At 40.3% G+C, this 21190-nt stretch overlaps 1 protein-coding gene across 1 annotated transcript in view; it reads right to left on the reverse strand.

Annotated features, from left to right (window-relative positions):
• Positions 1-1257: 1257 nt before the first annotated feature.
• Positions 1258-21190, reverse strand: part of ENOX1 (ecto-NOX disulfide-thiol exchanger 1) — a gene marked incomplete at its 3' end in the record, with an annotated part of 139593 nt that continues 119660 nt past the window's right edge. The window contains exons 11-13 of the mRNA XM_080363364.1: positions 7609-7711; positions 4556-4641; positions 1258-1389 (exon numbers count right to left, since the gene is read on the reverse strand). Coding sequence (XP_080219490.1) covers positions 1258-1389; positions 4556-4641; positions 7609-7711 — 321 coding nt within the window. The remainder of the gene's footprint in view (positions 1390-4555; positions 4642-7608; positions 7712-21190) is intronic.

Here is a 21190-nt window from a genome sequence, read left to right on the forward strand (position 1 = left end):
TTTACATCCATGCATCTACATAAGGGACACCATCAAAAATAAGTTATTCCTTTCCTTGTCTGGTCAAAGGCCAGAAGCACTAGCTGGGAGTTAGAAGGAGGTACCAATTGGATGCATCGCGACTCCACAACACAGCACTTGAAGATGAGGAATTAGAAGGTGTGCGTTTTTAACCTGGCTGCTTGTCTGAAAAAACAAATGAAATCTATTCAGCTAAACAGACATCTATGCAGGTGCTTCCAATATCAATATTTTTCATTATTTCAATCTTAGCTAATATTGCAAACTCTTTTTTTTTTTTTTTTGATTCCTAATTAAGTTAACCAAGTTATCTGCAATTAATAGTTTAGGTAAGAGAAAGAAAGACAAGTGCCAGGAGACTCTTGCTGGATTGATAAAACTCGGAAGAAAAACTAGTACAAACAATATGGTAGAAGTCATATTTATTGATAAAAATTAATATATCTGCTATAAAATTTGTAACAGTAATGCAACTGAATATTTATTTTGATGCATAAACCTGAATGTTACATACCAAATACAATACAGTAACACTGGTTTCCTCCTTATTTACATGTTTATGAAAATTGATATGCAATCTATGTTAAAAGAACTTGTAATGGAGAATAGTTACATTAGAAAAATAATATTCTTGATAAAGCATTCTTGAGGACTCCAATCACATTTTCAGGCCTCTTTCAATAAGGCAAAAATCCCTGGTACAGCATATAACTTAATTTACAAAATACAATAACTTCAGACACATCTTCAAGTTTTCTTTTGGTATGCTTTTCCTCACTGTAAAATTACTCCATTTTCTTACCAAACAGAAAGAACTTTCAATAACGAAACTTAATGAGTTCTACTACATATTACATATACATCGCTGTAGCTTAGCGATCATAACTGGGCAATCTTTCTCCTTAACTGTTTGCTCAATGAGCTTTTCTTAGATGTAGGACATGTAGTATTTTGAAATCATTATGACTGTGGTATCTTTCTTCAGTTTTCATAGGAAACAGATCTGTCACATTTGGAAACTTTTTTTAAAAAAATTGATTTTATTTTATTTTAGGAACTGGTGCACAACTACATTTCCACTCACAAGAGAACGTCACAAATATAACTAAAATTAGGCTTGGATAACTTTGAAAACATACTACTATGTGCCCAAACCCAAATTTCTTACTTTAATATTTTATTACCCTGCCATGCTCTAGGAATTTTTCTTCTGCATAACTTCATCACTAGTCATAGTCAGATAGTTTTAATTCCTTCAAAGGCACAAAACTTCCACCTCTTTTCCAGTGTTGCTCCTACACCAGTAAATTCTTGTTTAAACATGCGTGGCAGTCTCATCAAAAGCATTTCTATCTCACTTGCAGAGATCTGAGAAGGAAAGAAATATAAAATTAAAGTGAGGAAGCTGCCCTGGAGATTGGAAAGAGGAAACATGGAGAACAGAAATGAGGGAGGAGGTGGAAATCCAGGGCAGATTAAAACAAGCAATTATTTATTTTAACCATAGACTCACGCGGATTTCCAGACTCCAAAACAAGTGCAGGTTCCTTGCAGGAATGATTCTGCTTTTGTAAGTGTAAAAGAGTGTCAACTGCTATGTTGGGGCTGCTGCTACAGTGTTATATAAAGTCCATCTACAAACTATGATTGCATGTTTACTTGTGAGGAGAAAGAAGCCAATTGGACCTTATTCTTTCTTTTCATCCCCTGAGTTCTCAAATTCTTCTCCTCACAGCTCCATCAGTTTTTGTCTTGCAAAACAAACGAACACAGGGATTTTATTTTTAATTAGCTCACTTTTGTTGCTTAGAGTTGACTATCCTTGGAGATATCTTCTCCCAGTTTGGCCCAGTTCAGTAGCCCCAGATGACTGAACAGTGAAGTTCCTGACTCAGCATTGCTCAGGATATTTTTATGGTCTTGAAAACAATAACTGTCCACCTTCTTAATGGGAAAGGTGATGTCATTTCAGAAAACACTCACAAAGGCAACCTTTCTGGTATAATCAGTAGGGAAGGAAAGGAATCAAAAGTCATGTCAAATGAACCATTCTATCCTGCAGCTACTTCTTCTAAAGGTATAGTCGTGAAAGGAACAGTAAAACTCTACGGGTGCTGCCTGTTATCCCCAGGTATCTCCGTGGTTTGTGTACCTCCATGGTCTGATAGGCTTCTCTGGAAATTAGGATATTTCTGCTTATTCGTATTAGTAGGAAACTTCCATGGTGAAGTTTTATTTTTTAAAGCAGTGTATAAACATAAAATATACTAATTACACCTCATTCCACCAAGGGAGGTGAGAAAATATCTACCACCTCTTATTTTCCTGAAGAGTTTGGTGCAGCAGAGACATTTAATGATTTGTTAAAGGTGGCTCTGAAAATCAGTGCTGGAGGCAGTCTAAAGCCCCAAAGTAATCAAGTCCATCTTTTACATACTCTCATGACAGTAACAGATAGCTGGTTACCTTTGGGTAATGTGTGTGAGCTCTATACTGAGCTCTCAGCCTGCATGGGTATGTTGACCTTATCATTCTTGTTCAGATGAAGAATGACAGGCTAACCACAGCAAGTAATTGAAATTAATATCTGAGATTGCATCTCTGGATTGTGCTATTAAAAAGTAATTTGTTGCTACAAGCAGTTACTTCCAAAATAAACCAACGAGGTCAAATTTTGCATCTTGTGTTTATTACACAGCAGGTAGGTCAAGTGGTAGCTGCAGGGGCTGGTGTGTTGGCGCCTCAGTGAGACGGAGAAAATGCTCCTTCCATGAAGGCTGTGTTTGCCAGTTCAGGGTTTGATCCTGGCAGCCTTGCAGAAGCCAACAGGTTACTCATGTGCATAGAAATTCAAGGACAGAGCCCACAGACACACACAGGGAGGGACTGCAGCAGTGAAGGGGGAGAAATTTGAAGAGCTCAGTGGGCAAAAGCAATGAGCAGCAGGGCTGGAGCCCAGGGAGATGGTATTTTAAATATGTGCTGTTGTCGCTGAAGAGATACAGATCTGGAGTGGCCAGTGAGGGGGAAAGGCAGGTGAAACTTAGCCAAATGCTGTGTGTTAAGGAAGGACTTGAAAGATGACTGAGGAGTTTGGGCAGACTGGGTGCTGTAGGAACTGAGGACAAGAGGAAGGAAGGTGTACATGTGGCAGAAGCAGGGAGCAGAGAAGAGGAATGTTTGCAAGTGTGAAGGTCTGGATGTATCAGGTCTTGACAAAATTAGATTTTTTTTTAATTGAAATTCATCAGTCTCTCATCTCTTCCTACTGTCCTCATCCCTTACTCCTTCGTCATAGTGGGTAAAAGTGGACTGTAAAGCTCTTGCAAATCTGAGCTGTCATGGCCTGAAGATAGTGCCTAAGAACATCATCCTTCCTTATCTCCATGCAACCTGTCTTATTTCCAGTGGGCTTCTAGCTTGGGATCTCCTGTGCTTTTAGCTATGCATTTTTTTATAGAAACAGAGGAAGAACCCCAGAGACATGAAACAGCCCATCAAAGCAGCCCAACACAGCAGCTGGAAGGAGATTTTGGCTGCAGGTGACATGGCTGGAGGAAATGTTTGGGAACAAAACATTACCAGGAACAAAGCACACCGCACAAGCAGTGCTGCTCACATTCTTAGTCTAGGTGCACGACATAGCTGAATCCTGACTCCATTTTAAAAGATGATGTGGCCAAGCACCATCATCCCCATGTTCAGTGAAAGCATTGGCAGATGTGGATCAGAGGTGTGTCTAACTGCAGTGTAGCATCCTGTGGAGCTGTTGTTTAGCACTCAGAGTGCAGTCACCTGATTGAAGGTGGCTATTTCAGAGCTGAGCTTCTTACCCTTGATTTGCTTAATATTCAGTAGAGAGAAATAGGCATTTTTGGGGCTTGATTTCATCTTATCCTACAGTCAATATTTAAAGTAAGTCGAAGAATCTTATCCTACAGGTATGTATTGACTATATGAACTGTGTGCACTGATGCATTAAAAAACACTTTGCACACTGTTGTGTGCTTCTGTCACTTTTGTGTTGATCACACCTTCTCTGAATTTAGCAATAGCATCAGGCAGTTCCTTTACCAGGCCATCTCTGCTTCCATGTGAAGACAAAGGGTGTGCTTCATGGTCTATTCATGTGTTCATGAAAGTTCATGTTCAGTGTTACCCATAACTACAAACTTTTAAAATAAAAAGCTGTCTCCTAAAACTCTGCACATTTTAATAGCCATGGCTACACCTGCCTGTTGTTCTGGTTTCTTTGTTCTCAGATGCATTTCAGGATCATGTATCAGAAAGTCATCTGCTAGTCTTTGCCATTTAAAGCTCTGGTCTTCTTTGCCACAAAGAATAGCTAAATAGAGTGAGGCAAAGACCTTGACCCAAGCAAATGCACTGTAATTTGTGAATGAATAAAGACTGCAAACCCCCAAGCCCCATATCCCATTATGTTTCTAATGGAAACACACAAAGAGTTTAACCTGCAGTAAAGAATAATACAATATTTCTATAGAGAAAACAGATTTTGATTAAATTTTTTTACCCTAGAGTCCAACTGCTGCATATAAGACCAAAGATATTCTATATTGGCTCCAAAAGGGTGGACGTGAAGAAATGTGGATATGATACCTGTATTAAAAACAAAGGAACACATAGTGTTGAAATTACCTCAGACAATCTATCATTAAAATAAGCAAAATAAATCTGAATAGTCTGTTCCTGCAGGTTTTTCAGTATGAATTATGATTCTTATTTTTCTTACACAACCCAATAAACATAACAAAATGGCACATTTTTAATACAGTCATAATAACATGGTAAACACAATAGCTTGTCTTCAGGAATGACAGCGGTTAGCAAGTAAGTGACCAAGATAATATACTGATGAATAAAGGAACTTCTAAACAAAGACTTTCTGGAAGCATTTCAACTACCAATTTTATGCTTGATTTACCAATATGAAATTGTGGATATTGTAATGGTAAAATTATTGCTTTTTTCCCCTTCACTGGATGCTCTGTTGTGAAAACCTTTCATATAATTGTATCAGAAACCTCACTTCCTCAAATCTTTCTAGTAATTACACTGATGCTGGTTATGAAAAGTGTTTAATCCATATTACCCCTAACTGCTGATGAAGAAAACATAAATCCTTTATGACATATTAACTTTCTCTTAAAAGAGAGACAGTTCTGTCTGTCTTCATTGTTATTTACAGGATCATTGTAAAAGGTATGGGAATAAAAGTGGTTTAGATGGAGTCAGAATCTAAGTCTAGAGATATTTTCTGCAGTGGAAATCAACTGTCAACATAATAACGATGACCACAGACACAAGATTTAGGGCATCAAAATTGCTATTAAAAGTACTATCAAATTTCTCCTCATCTAAACAAACAGTGAAAATACAAAATGACATGTGTGTTATTTACTATTTGGGGAGAGTTGAACTGTAAGAATCAGAGCAAATATTTTCAACTGTATTTGGATGGGTTTCTTAGCTAAACCACCCTAGGGGAAGTTCCTTATACTTAAAGCATAAACACCAGGATTAAAAATGCTTACAAATGACAAAAATGGGTCACTGTATCTTGTGTACTGCAGGCCATACTGCTTTCTTGATGCTGAATGAATTAGGATAATCTTGGATTTCATTTTTCCCCATATACTAGCCATGCTTGAAAATGATAAGTAAAATTTAACTCATTTTAGACTGGCTTTGCAAAGAATACCTTTTTCCCTCCTCCCTCAATTTTCCAATAGCAATTACAAACTTGTAATCCTGCAAAGGGAGAGGCATGTGTTTAATTTTATGCTATGGTGAGTCCTAGCAGCAGTTGCTGCCCTTGTGCTGTGTGTTACCATAAGCACACACACAAGAGCTCTCAAAGCAAAATCCAAGACCATCACGCTTGAATGGGTTGATTGGAAATTCAGTTTGTATTCATATCACATTTTGTCCGTGGCATTGTATTCGTTATGTGTGTTCTCAAGGCTTTTCAATTCAGGATGTTCAAAGCTAGCTCTTTCACACAATGTGAAGAAAGTCATTTGAAAATATTTTGTAGTGATGGACTGGGGTTCCATGATACCTTTTTAGTAATTTTTTTTTTTTTAATGCTTTTTTCTTCTGACAACATCATTGACTTTTGTGAAATATAGACAAATGTAGTAAATGGATGGAGACAGGGCCCATTTTACCCTTACCATGACTGAACATGCCTCAGAGAAAGAGGTAACATGAAATCCATCTTGAACAATCTGTTGCTTTTGAACTGTAACCATGAGCCAGTTGTGGGGGTGTTATAACCATTAATATCAGGACTGAGATTACACCATTTAACTGAGCGTGCCATTGGGCAGCTAGTGGATGGGACATGCTTTGGGACACTGCCACTACTTGTTACAGTCAAATAATGAGTGACCTAGAAACAAACAGTTACTTATTCTGTTCTTAAAATCCCATATTTTTTACCTTTCTCACAGAAGTTATCTTTGAACAAATCAAATACTTTCCTATGCAAGGTTCCAAATTTTATTATAATAAGCAAAATTAAATCAATTTATATATTTCTGTACATCCCACTGTTCTGCATCTCACCAGTCACAGAAGCTTGTGTACTAAGCCCTTCAAAGATTTAAATTCATTCTTCACTTTTAAGCGACCTTTTTGATCTTGACCATCTGAATCCCTACCCCAGCAATAAACCAGCAACTTTCCTGGTACTTAGCAGATGCAAATGGGTTGCATTTAAACAAATTAAGGTAGTTTTGGAACTACCACCCACCAAGATGTCACTGATTTTGTGAAAAGACCAAACTGAAGAAATTAAACCTGGTCTTTCAGGTCAGCATTCTGGTGAATGGCAACAATGCCGTAGGGAGCACTTTAGACCGTGGGCCTCCAGGCTCCTTGAAAAGCTGCCCCACTGAAACCAAATGTCAAACGTGTGGATATAAATGGGGCATCTTCCCTCCAAGGGCAGTATGGGTACAGCCAGCGTTCCCATGTGGCTAAATGTGGGGTACCAGTTAGCTGGCCCACTGCCTATAAGCTTTAGCTCTCAGGCACTCTTAAAGAGTTTACTTTAAAGATTTTATTCTAGGTAAAGGAGATGACAGTCCTTGTGGTATTCTTTATAAATATTCATATTGCTAATTCCCTCACCTAATGTCAAAAGCATAAATCTGGCTTGCTTAATACATCCAATATGCATATTTTTTTTTGCTTGGTAGTTTGCTAATATTATTTCCATCCCCTTTTTCTTCACCATTTTGTCTAATAATCAGCTAACAAGTTATGCAATTCTAGCCTGCTAAATCTTAATGTGAATAAAGTCTTCACAAATTCATGCTGCAAGTCCAAATGAAGATCCTGCAATTTCCTTCATACCTGAAATCCTTTCATTAAACTCTGCAGTATTTTTCAGAAAATAAAAGTTCACTTGTATTTTCGGATTTGTCTTACTAAAAGCTATTACGAATACAGAAGAAAACATTTTAATTAGTAAAAAGATGCATGTAAACACATATGCAAAACAAAAGCTTGTTAAAAGGCATTGTATTCTCAAAAAAATCTTCTTTGGGGTTATCTTACCTATTAATAGTGCTTCTTTCTCTGATTTTAGACCAGGGCTTCGTTTCTCTGAATTTTTTTCTCTGTCTTGGTTGACCAATGCTACTGTCAATACATTGATTTCCTATAAAGTTTAAAAAACAAAACAGGTGGTCATGTAGATTTCATTTACTTCAATTAAACCTGTCTGCTTCCTTTCAACTCTATAAAAAAAGATCATTACTTTAATTCACATCTAAGGACTAGACAATTATAAATAATTGATTTGTTCGCAGAATATTAAGACACTTTTTGAAGTACCTCTATGCCAAAAGCTGCCAAGAAGAGAAATTTTGCTTGTGGAGTAAGTAATAACTTTGTTGCTAATGCTTCTTCATTATAACAGCTTGAAAGATATTCCATGAAGTGTGGGGATGGTCAGAAAACTCACATTTTCCAACTCTAACAGCTGTAAACAACGAACACCTCTAGAGAACATGGATGGAAACATTCAGCTACAGCTATGAGAGTAAATTCACAAGTCACTAGCAATGTAGCTACTAGAAGACTATTATCTACCCCATTATGCCCTCCAACCAGTGCCTGGCATGGTGTTGGTCCCTGTCCCAAACAATTCCCAGGCATGTTTTGGGGACAGCACTTTTCAAGGACCATTCCTAACAGACGTTTGCATACGGCTGCCTTGTTTTGAGGACTGAAAGAGAGCCAGGCTGAAGGGCAGAAACATCAAGGCTCCTTCTTTGAGCTCCTTTTTCTGCAACCAGGTGGCCTGAAACATCCAAATCCCAGCCAAGATATCATGTTAGATATTCCATCAGAAGTACCCAGGCAGTTGAGCGACACAGATTGCTCCTCTCCTGGGTATATGTGAAGTAAACAAATTATCTCTGCTTTGGAGGAACGTAAGTGGCCTCAAAGTGCATTGCACAATATTCAAGCATATACATGGGCTGTTTCCATGGAGCAACTGATATGCAGCAACTCGTTTCTTGGTGAGGCAGTGACTCACGCTGCTGCATCTGCTCTGTGAAATGTTCAGCCCTTCCATGCAAAACTTCAGAGGCAGAGAGGATGGGGCTGGAGATATGGTGGCATGAGGTGGGATTATGCAGGAATGGTGCTCTTGTTCTGGTTGGAGCAGTCAAGGTAAGCAGCTGGCAGCTGTGTGGGTCTGGCCAGACTTAAATGCAATTAAATTTGCACTGTTTGATGTAATGATGTAGCCCATCTAGAATGTGCACTTGGAGTGGTGTCTTGCTCCAAAATTCTTGATAAGCATTTTTGGCAATAAAAGAGAAACCCTGGGACTGGGTCACTCTAGGGCACTTCTGAAGGTGCGAATAATCCATGACAAAAAAAGGCAAAAGCTCCAAAATATGTGAAATGTGCCTCTTTACAGATGAGTAAAGGTTTCACAATCGGTGAGACTGGTAAAAAGAAGCAGATACTTCCCCATTCTCAATTAAGAAAAAAATGTCTACCAACACAAAAAGCCCCAGCGATGTATTTACAGGACCAGCTGCATGATACGCAGCACCTGAAGGCTCAGATGCATTGTGGCTTCAAATGTTTCCTTGCATTGTGAAGAAGAACAAGTCACAATGTGTCAGCTGAGAAACCGTATATGCATTTGAGTGACATAGGCACATATGTGTATCCTTAGCCTCCAGCAACAAAGGGCTCTGACAGACATTAGCCCACAGTGAAGGAAGACGCACACCTGTGGTGTGCTGCAGTTGTAGCGGCCAGTCTCCTGGCCAGAGATATATGTGAAATTGCCTACATGTAACCTAGTCAGCCTACACTGCATTTTTAGTCAGTAGAAATGAAACAACCTTTTTGTCATGTATTTTAGTTGTTTTCTTTAGGTTGAAATAAAATTGACCTTAGAGGTGCCTCTTTTATTTTCCTCATTGGCTGCAAAGGGAAACTTATAGCACAGATTTAGACACCTATAGGTAGGAGGGAGTCTGCAGTTCAAGAGTTGAAGTGATCTCCTCTTAAAATACCGGGGTGCCTGAGCACTCTGGCAGCTACATCACCTTGACACTAACACTCCTGTAGTGTTGTAATGCACAGAGCACATTATAGCAGCAGGAGTATGCTCTAAGTTGTCCAGTACTGTTGATTCCCCTCCTGACAGAGCCAAAGGCTAATGCAAATATTCATCTTCTGCTGGCCATGACATCCAAGAACAGTGAAAGAAAACCCAGGCAAGAAACAGAAATAAGGGAAGTGTTTGCATTAATTTCTCCGTAAGGGCAGTAACGACAAGGGGGTGACAGATCAGAAGAATAGATCTGGATGACAGATTTCATGATACTGCAGCAGAAGAGCAGAGCAGCATATGCCACCAGAGCTTGTATAGGTTAAAATGTAACTTTTGATTCCATCACAGATAGAAAAGCAGTCTAAAAATAACAATTCCTGAGAGGGGAAGGAGAGAGCAGAGAGATGTGGATTTGATGTAGCAGGCCCCAAACACAACACACTAGCAGTTTCAGATGGGATTAGAAGTTTTGTCAGCAGCGATGCAGAGAAAGAAACTATATTCCCATTGGGAGTAAGGAACAGATGGATTCTCATTTAATGCCTAGATTTGAGCCTGTGAGGAACATTTTGTATGATTTATAGGACAGGATAAATGGATGCTAAAGGAAGTCACATCAAGTCTTCCTTAACTGTGTGTTGGTACAGAGGATAAAAGAGAAAAACGTTGTTTATGGGAGAGCCTGAGGAAACTAAGAGTGGCAAAGGTTGCTACTCAGCAAACAACAGGCTTTAGAAGAAGGTTGCAGGTCCTTGGAGGTTTGAAAAGGGGAGGTTTCTGCCATCCAGAACTACCTGCCTCACAGAGGATGATAAATTAGACAACTCTGATGTATTTAGCTGCCAAAATAAGCTTGCACAGGACATGAGAAAATCCAGGGTGTGCACAGTCACATAAAGGACTCAGTAGTAATGCTGCTAGGAACTAGGGTTAATTTAAGAGAAATGGGCATAATTTTGCTGAAAAATGAGTGTGAAATTCACCCAGAAACCAGGCTAATTATAGGCTAAGTGAAAACCTTCAGTATCTGACTACGCACTGCAGACACAAATCAGGTACCTATGAAGCCTCTACAACAAGTCTTCAAATGGTTAATTCACGCATTTTTAGAGGCACTACTTATGCCAACCCACAGAAACAAGACCTGTTAGAGTATAAAGGTGAAAGAGGCAATAACTAACTGGAAAGAAACAGTTAGGTCACCTCTCCGACATAAGAAAAACTACTGATTACCAGATGCCTGAGGAAAATTAATTAATGCATGTACTACATTACAGTATTTCCTTTCTTTCCTGGAGACCATCCTTTATTTCACAAATCATATTTTCTGAGGCCCTAAGCAGTCTCCTTCAGCAGGTTTCATTATAAAATGAGTATTTTTCTACCATCTGTCAGTTACTGCATTAAAGGACAAGAACACAGCAGAGCATGTGCAAAACCAGAACTTATTAGAAGCAAAATGACCTTGCAAGAACTAAATACAGCATGTGGAAGGCTTAAAACAGGTTAAATCACACCTGGAGATCATTAGGAGCCTGGCCCTATTCATTATTCACAAATTACGTCAGGTATTGCAGAACATGGAGGCCTGATTTGATGATGACAACTCCAGAGCTGCTCAGCAGGAATGCAACCATTCAGTATGATGCTCTCACCATTGCCAGCTTGGATCTTTTGCCTGCGAACAACGCTTTCATCCTTCAGCAGATGATGAAAAAACAGGAATTTTGCCCACGGGCTTGACGAACCTTAAGATTCTGCAGACACACCTTGGGACCACCATTTTAATTTGGGGCTCCCTGCTTTTGAACCAGCAAGGAAGAAGTGGAGAGAGAGAGTGACTGTCTGGAAGAATTTCCGGAGAACTTGCTAGATGAAACAGATGATGGCATAATAACAATTTTCTCACATGGATGTCACTTCCACAGGTGGACCTCTGACACCACCACTGACACAGAGCTGAGGGCTGCGGAGAGTTGTACATGGCAGTTCTCACACAGGGATGTATACCTTAGCCATGTCCTGGCCATAAGGTGGAACAGAAGTTGGGTTTATGTCATCTTCTCATGTACCCTGGCTTCTTTTGGAAGCAAATGCAGAGACACAGACAAATGGATTGCTGCAAAAGTTCCCTGGTCTCACTGTCCACCATGACCCACCACTGAGCAGATGGGTCCTACACTGTAGAAACAGTACAAAAGAGTGTGACTCCTGAGAAAGTTGTATTTGCTAGAAAGCAACACAGAAGTCCTGAAGAGTGGAAGAGATGTGGTGTCTTTCTACACAGGATTGTTGCAGGTACTGTAAGAACAAAAGCCAAGCTCTGCACTCCAGGGGACTGGCAGATCAGAAAGCTCCACATATTGGATCTCTCAATCTTTCATTGGTTTCATTTTTCCCCTGATACAAAAGTATGATGTTAAATAAAAAGTTCTTAGTCTAAACATCAGTTGTTCTCTACAGGCCAGCCTTGCACCAGTGCAAAAAATGCAGACAGAATATAAATTGTCTGGTCTTGCCTGGGTTTTCTCTCTTTAGCAAAAGTGGTTCTCTTTAGCCTAAAAAGTTCTGTGATTCTGAAAACATACACCAGCCAGCATGCCTAAAAACAAGGGCGTGGGATGAGGACTTGTCATTCCCCATAAATGCTGACCAAGAGCTGAGCAAGGCTTGAACAGTAGCTGCCATACCTGGAAACTACTCCTGCCAAGTGCAGTTCCACATCACCTGTTGTTCAGGTGATGTGCTTGAAAGGCAGAATATGCGATTTAATGACATTGAAGACATCTGGCATGTGATCAGGATGCAAATTACAAATATCCAAAGAGGTGAAAAACTCCCTCCACTATCTGGATAATCCAAATATTTGATAATTACCTTTCAGTCTAGGGGGAATGATGACTGTGGGCATATAGGCTTCAAAGACCACATTCTCTTTGTTGTAGTATATGAGATTCTGTGGAATTGTGTGATGAGGGATAAAAGTAATATTACAACTTCTCAAAGACACAGTAAAAAAAAAATCCTACCAGACTCTGGAAAAATTAGCAGGATATGTTGGTGTTTGTATTATATGTACAAAGCCAGTTGTTTGAGGCATTAAAACAGTAGCAGAAGGACAGAGTAGATGTTGGACACAGTAAGCATATGAGAGAGCAACTGCTGAATGATGTTAGATGTAAGGGATGCACCACACTTTCTCATCGCCCGGGGGATTTATGAGAGAAAATGAGTAGGAGGAGACAAAACTACATATCTGAAACATAAGCAAAGATCTTGCAGGTTACTAGCAGCAAGCCAGAGAGATGCTGTGAGCTTTAAAAGAAAAGGTAATTTTATGATTTTGATAGAGTAAAGAACTGTGACCATGTGATACCAAGTCTTCAGTTCTTCAGCTCTGAAAAGCATACATGTACCTGCCCTGAGTCCACAGAACTTGTCTTAGATTTCAGATGTGTTTGCCCAAACTGCTTATTGATGTCCAGGCAGGTTTGATGATTCCACTGCAAACATGGGTAGAAACTGGCCTGTGACATGAAGTCTGCACATTTTTCATTTATTTTCGTTTACCTGGGGATCTCCTGAAATCTACTATGGACGTATTTGCATTGCTGGTCTTTCTTTAAAAGTACTTCAGTCCCACACAGGAAAATTAAACCTTGCTGTTTCAAACCTGAATGAAGCCTAATTCAATTTCCAATCAAGCGAATGGAAGTCTTGCAATAGTTTCAATGCACATCAAGTCAAGCATCTTGAATTTACAGGGACATACAAGGTCGAGGTACAGGCCAACTTCTGACAGCTTAACATGGTTGTCAGTTGAGAATGGGCTACTGTTCTTTCTGTGTTCTTAATCATGGTGAATACAAAATTATTCAATCCAAGTTGAGCTAAACTACAATGAAAGAGCTTATTTAAATTTAACTTTAACCAAATTTCTTTGCAAATGTGGCAATGTGTGAGTACACTCACAGACACTGATTGTGACTCAGATGATCACAGAATCATAAAATCATGCAGGTGACCTTGGGATGTCCTTATTCGAACCTCCTGCTCAAAGCAGGATCAGCTGTGGGGTCAGAGCACATGGATGCACAACAACGGGTAATACTCCAATGACTGGATAAGCCTCAGCAGTTTCTCTGCAGCATCCCAGTTCTGCGCCCTCATCAAACAACATGTGGAATGTGTCACCAACAGATGGGTGCCTCCCTCCCCTGCAGAAGGGATTTTCCAGCCACCATCACTTGTTGCTTGTGGTTACTTGTGATTAAAGTCTTATATCCATGAGCATATAAAGGACAGAGACACTATCACAGATGGGGAAAGCCTGATAACCCAATCAGAGAAACGAGCCCCCTGACCCAGCTTCTCCCAGGGCTGTCACAAGAGAGCATCAGCCCCAGGAGTCAGTGGCCAAGCAGGACATCTCTCAAGATCAATCAACGGAAATGCTCTCTGGATCATCTTATAGACTGAGGGGGACATGGCTTGTAGGGGTATGTGACTTCTTACGGGACGTAGGGAAAGAGCATCTTGGGATTGTAAAAGACTCAGCTGAGGGTCCTTAGCGAGGAAATAAAAGGCAGGAAAAGGAAGGGATCGCAGTGGTTTGGGAAAGGGATAAAAGACTGTTTGCATGTAAATAGGTTGTTGGTCAATACACTTGTCTGGCCATGCCCTGATCAGTGCATTGCATTCATCGAACTCAATTTCTAACTATTTTCATGGGTGAGTGGCTCTATATTTTGTGTCCATGGGGGTATATGAGGGGTCTGAGCACAGCAGCTGGAGTGGGAGCATGGATCAGAGGGATGTGTGTCTGGGATGCTGCAATTAGAGAGACCAGAGTGTGTGTTTGTGCTGCTCTGTGATCACTGCTGAGCATCAAGCTAGATTAGCCACTGGGTAGGATCATAAGCTTGGAAGCCACATACTAAAGTGGCCATAGGTCTGGAATGGATCCAGGAGAGACCAGAGAGACTGTGCATGACCTACTGCAGGGATCAGGGGGTCCAGTCCAGCAACTGGGGACAGCCTGGGGTCTGGGGTATGACTAAAAGACCTGTTTGTGTGTGTATGCAAGAGGCAGGGGCCAGCTATGGGATAGACTGAGAGTCAATGGCCAGTTACTGGAGGGATCCATATTGTATATATGTCTAAGTCTGTATATATATATTTCCCACTAACAGACCTTTATCCTGATCAGCCAGAAAGGGGAGCAAGATTAGGCCATCAGTACTTGTCATGCTTATGAATGCTAAGTTTGTGCTGATCTGTGTGGCTGCCCATATGTATATACATCATGTGATGCATGTGTTGTATACACGCGTTTGTGCATGTTCCTGTGGGGAATACATGCTCAGGCTCACTGCAGGTTGGTCGCATGGAGCTACAACCACCTTGCCTCTGTTGGGCAGCAGGATTCAGCACCTCTTGACAGTAGCAATGCTTGGTTTGGGCCAAATGGCTCTAATTCTTCCTTTAATGGAGCTTGTTCCCCTTGACAGGCTGCTACGGCTCTGTGCTATGATGTGACACATGGAAATTTGGTTGAGCATCTGAACTCTGAAAGTAACTCAAAATTCTCTAGGAACATGGTGTGTGTTACACAGCTTTTCTTTCTGCACGTCCTCTTACAGTGACTGTTTCTGACTCTGCTGACTACTCGTCTGAAAATACTCTAATGACTAGAAAATTGCTCATAATCTTTGATTAATATAATTCTTTTGTTGCTGCAGATGAACTGATCTTGTGCTAGCAAATTAACTACTTCCTAGAAATACTATATTTTACAGAGTCCTGGTTGCTCACAGCCCAGGAGTTATTTCAGTAAAGTGACTGAGATCAAGTTAGGTGGTCTTGCAGACACACTGTATGTAGAGAGGTTTTTTAGCCTTTTCTATATGCACTGGAATAACTCAATTTACTGTAACAAATTACAGTGTTGCATCAAGTATAAAAAGAATAAGGTAAAGCATGAGGCATCCAAACATCTGCCCAAAACCAGAGCTCTCACATGCAGCCTATGACACTTTTACAGTTAGCACCAGGTCACCAACACAGTAAAAAACTTGTTGGTTTTCAGTGTTTTTTTCCAGAGTCTTAGAGAATTCTTCACCTACTATCTATCTAGTGATGCAGAAGTACATATTTGCCATATGCTACACTGCTGGTGAATGTTGTAACAGTTTTTGCCTTTGACTGGTCTGTCATTAGAAATGATACATACCAGGTTTTACTTTTTCATTCAGATCAAGCCTAAACTTGATAACTTACTTTGTGCTATGCAAGAAACCAGTACCGGTTTTGTCAGCCACAGCACATTGTAATTACTTTTATAGTACACTAGTACAGAAATTTACTTTTAAAGTACACTAATATAGAATTTACCATAACTGTAAATTTAAGAGTGCTCTGGTATTAACAAATAAACAGTTGACAACTGGGTCAAAAAATTATCTGGCATTAAAATTATGATAATAACTACGAAGAAAAATTAGAACAGTGAATATAAGACCTTGCAAACGAAGCACTTCAAACACACCTCTATGCATCTGATATTAGTTTGTCTGATCTATCCTACATGATAGAAGTGTTTTCAGGAGTGAAGATTAATTGTATTATGGTGCTCTTGACATCCTATTTTTCTGATCCATTTGCCAGAGAGATGCTTTTAACTTTTTCATTACAAAGCTTTTACTATTATAACTTTCACCTGCTGAGTTAAGGCAGCTAGCAATAATCTGAAAATGCTTTTCTCATTTAAGCTATCTCTTTATATTGTTCTCATTGTATTTGAGCACATCTATTTTATGGGAATGTACATGTGCAAAATACGGATGACTAATATGAAAGTTACTTCATGCTTATTTTAAAAAGCATGATCAGGTTGCTTCATTTTCTAAAGCTGGGTTTATGTGTAGGTTCCTGATGACTTAACACAGATGTTTTATGTGATGTGAATGAGGTTGTTTTGCAAAGGAAAAGGTAATTGTCATTTTGCACACTTTGTGATAGGGAATTGCAGCAAACCAATGGTTGGCTGAATGAAAACATTGCCTGCCCACCAGCTCTGCTGAAGTCATTGTAGGAGGGAATACTTCATGTTTACTTGAGACTGAGAAACTTGAAAGCCCTTTCAAATGGTCTTTAACACAAACATTGCTCTAACAATCTCCTTGAGAATGATGCACTTCCAAAAAAAGTTAGAGAGAAAAAAAAGGCAATTGATTTCTTTTCTGGGATGTGTAGAATTCTTTTGAAAATGTTTTTTGTTGAAATAAAAGGAAGTAATTGGAGGGAAAAAAAACCAAACAACCTTACATGTTTTATGAGAATGACTGGTTTTCAGCAAGGATTTGTATTTGAAAAAGATTAATTTTAGGTATCTGAAAACCCAGGTCTACTCCCATATTCACAGGAATCTCACATGAAAAGCACTTGAAACAAACATTTTGGAGCTCTCATTTCTTTGGATTAGATCTTGATTAGGATGATGAACTCTCCTTCCAAGAGGAGTATCTCCTGGAGATATTGAAGTTCCTTACTCACTTCTGTCACTTTTTGCTGTCCATTCCTTGAAGGACTTTAGCAGGTTGGTGGGAGTGTGAATGTGGTATACAACCTCCAGGACTGCAGGAGCAAGTCTTATGGCTGAAGCAGACATGGCCCATCATCCTTCAGGTGGTTGCGGGGGAGGTTGAGTGCTCTGACAAGCCAATCTGCCTCTTACACTGTGTGGTTTAAGCACACAGTTTCATATGTATAAGGCTGAATGTTATTCCTCACTAGAAATGATGGGATGACTCCCGTATACGTGTGCAGTATAAATACTCAGGGAAAATGCTTCAGGATGAAAGGCTGCACAGAATGATCAGATTATTATTAAAATGTCAGGTAGCTTTGGGCATTGAAGAACTGTCTCCCTGTGGAGCTCATATGAAATTTAAAGTCAAAAAACTTCTGTGATTTGCTGAGTGGGTGGCTGAATAGGTTTTATCATTGTGTCTTAGAGTTCACTCTTCTCAGATGATGGGGATTCAGTCCAATCAAAAGCTGTTACGATGCCACTCTGACACTTTTAATTAGGGACAAGGGAAGCGGTGTGATTCCTTGCTGCACATTAGCAAGAGGGTTATGGCTACAACCCAGATCTGCTTCAGGTGGCACACACTGTGTCAGAATATACCTTGGTCTGCTGTAGCTGTTTGCTCCCTGTAGGGTTAGATCATGGCTGAAACCACAGATACTGTGGTTCTGCCAGTAGAGATTTCCACCGTGCTAATGAAACGCTATTGCTGTCCTCTAACATGCCGAATGAAGGCTGGGGTGGTGAAGAGAGGAACTCGAGGGGACTCGATCTACCAGTGTGTAAGAAATTCTGAAGGCTGAGCAGGCTCTTTGATAACATGGTCCTAAACATTCAGTTAAACTCCTGTTATTTTCAGGCCTTGCAGTAATGAATTTATGAGGCGGTCATTCCTCATGCCTGCCGTGGTAACTAGGAAAGCTGCTGATCTGCAAACGGTCATAGCTGCTTGAATTTATCATACTCCACATGCCTTAAATTGAAGGAAATAAGAACAAATGAGTGATGGAAGGGCTACAAATAAATGCCTGGAATGGAAAAGTCAGGGAGTAGAAAGGGGCACAGCCACTCCTCAGCCCCTGGTCTTGCCACTACCAGGACCTGAGTACAGACAGTAAATGGGTTTCTGTAATCTCTGGGGGCTTTACACCTTGCTCTAGTCAGGGTACAGGGTCCTTCCACCTTCTCCTTACAACATAATAAACCCATGATGTGTAAAAACAAACCCGCATTTCTCTCTCCTCAAGGGGTTTTCCTGATCCGTGCACTGCAACGTTACCCTTGCTCGTTCTCTTTAGACAATTAACCGCATTTGTTAAATGAATTAGTCAACCAAATACAATCTTGCTGAGTGGAGCAGTTAAGACAGAGGGCTTGGAGAGTGCACGTAGCCCACACTTTTCTCAGGAAATGTAGCTTTGAACCTTCTCAGGTGGAAGAGAGAAGCAAACCCCAACTTCTGGCATCCCCTACAAGGGGCGTAACCCTTGAACTCTCAGACATGGAGAGGCTGCCAGCACCATCTCCCTACCCTAAAATGGACCCAGTGCTCATCATCTCCCTTTTTGCAGAGCTCCCTAGCTCCCATATGCTCCAGAAAGGACTGCTGCAAGATCACAGGACATCAGCAAAGCCAAGGCAGCTACTTCCTTACTCGCCTCAGCTTGCTGAGGCTGAGGTTCACAGCTTATAAACCCGAGGCACCCAGGAAGCTCAGAAAGAAAAGAAACATACCATTTCCTGACATGTGCAAGCCCTGAGCTGGGGTTCTCTGGTCTATAACTTTAGGCCCAAATTGTTTTTATATTACCTATGTAGAGTACATTTTTTTATCAGTTGGCTGTGGTGTTCTGGGAAGAGCAAGCCTTTTAAGAGTGTGTTACCCAGAAAATGGCTGTTGCACCCACGGGGAAGTGACCAAAAGCATCAGCAATCACTTGGGACCTTCACCAATAAAGGCGACCAACTTTTGTCCCATAGTCCAAACCACTTTGACAATCTGAGCAGGCATTACAGTCCTCTCCTCTCCTCTCCTCTCCTCTCCTCTCCTCTCCTCTCCTCTCCTCTCCTCTCCTCTCCTCTCCTCTCCTCTCCTCTCCTCTCCTCTCCTCTCCTCGTTCTCCTCTCCCTGCATTCAAGGATTCAAGGGCCCTTTTCATCTCACCAAACTTTTCATCACACTAAACCATGCCCCTAAGAACCTCATCTACATGTCTTTTAAACACCTCCAGGGATGGTGACTCAACCACTTCCCTGGGCAGTCTGTATGGTTAATCATACCATGTGAAAAGAGAAGACTGGAGTATAGTTAGGAATAAGAACACTTTCAGTGTAGCATAAAGTAAGCAATTTAGTAAAGTGATTCAAATATTTCACCTTGGGTATACTCCTCCTCAACGTCAGGGATCACCTGATAACCGCTTGAAAAGCAGATATAGAGGGTAAGAATTAAAGGAAGAATCAACATCAAATGTAAGATGCTTGGCTGAACTTGAGAAATGTTCTGATAACAGCTTCAAGCGTTCAAATGGAAAAATGTATACCTACTTAATATTATTGATTTCATGTCTGGAAAAAAAAACCCACAGAAGATTGTGTCCCAGCTGCGGGAGATCCAAACTGGAGGCAGACAGATGACTGAGGCTAAAGTCATTACTTTCTTCAAACAATGAAACACAAACAGAATAAAAAAGCTGGTAAAAAAACTTGTGATCAGTTTCACTCTCTCAAATATATTCATTTTATTATGCCTTGCTGATAATGAAGTAACCCTGAAAGTCTTTTGGTGAAATCCTGGCTTTTTAACCTGATGTGAATTTAACTATTTACTTCAGCAGAGTCAGGACTTTGCCATGCAATTGCAATCTGGGCATTCAAAATGCTTCTGCAACCATGACCCATCTCTCACTTTGGTCTGAACTTGGAGGACTGATATTCCTAACTACCAGTTTACAAAGGGTAAGAGTTATTCACAGGAGCTATCTAAAGAAGGCAGCTGTCAAGGGAGAGTATCAAACTCCTGGAAGATCACTGAGTACTTCTAAAATGAGGCTTGTGTAAAAAAATCTCCCTTTCTCCATTAACAATAGAGGAATACCATGGAAGTTAACCTTTCCAAGCCCAAAAGAGGGGTATATTCACCAGGGCTCTATAGCTGCATTTGCATGCATGCATGTATACTGAACTCAGTAGTGAGCAAAAGGAGGTCTTTGATTAAAACACAGAATTAACCTATACACAAGAAACTCCACAGAAAGGCACTGAACTTACAGAAACAGTGGAAGAACAAATTGCCTTTATAGAGTTAACCACAAAACATGTGATCATCATTTTCAGGTTGCACAATATTCTCTACTCGAGCACATCTTCCAAGCAAGGGTTTTTTTTTTTTTTCATGTTGGGACTAATCAGGTCCCAAGAGTCTGGGAACATCCTGGAAGAGGATTATATCTGAAATTATAATTGTCCATTGGCCATTATTTTCTTTTCAATTAAGACAGAGATGTGAACTAAATATCATTATATGCAGCAATGAAGGGGAAATTAAAAGGGGAGCAGATTAGAAGCAAGAAGCGATGTTTCCTAACTGCAGGGCTGAAGGAAATGAATGCTCAGTGACAGCACCTCTGGCAGTCCTGGGTGTTGAAGTCTCTGTTAATACCAGGCGAGGATCTTGTGCTCTATGTACTGCTTGAGCCTGACATTTGGCCTTTCCTGACACAGAGTATGGCTGGGAAATGTCAACAGCCATAACAAATATTACTGCATGTACCTGGCAAATCACTCATGAAACACCCTTATGACTGTTTACAGAGCCTTGTAAGATGGTTTTGCTTTTTGAAAATAACAGATGTACTGGCAATACACTAAAAGTTCATTTTCCGCCAGCCCAGATTTGTGTGTGAACTGCTGTGGCAAGGAGGGTAACATTGCAATTGCTCCAGCCCCTTAATTAACTGTGC

The sequence above is a fragment of the Nesoenas mayeri genome (genome assembly GCF_963082525.1).
Source record: "Nesoenas mayeri genome assembly, chromosome: 1".
In the NCBI taxonomy this organism is placed as follows: domain Eukaryota; kingdom Metazoa; phylum Chordata; class Aves; order Columbiformes; family Columbidae; genus Nesoenas; species Nesoenas mayeri.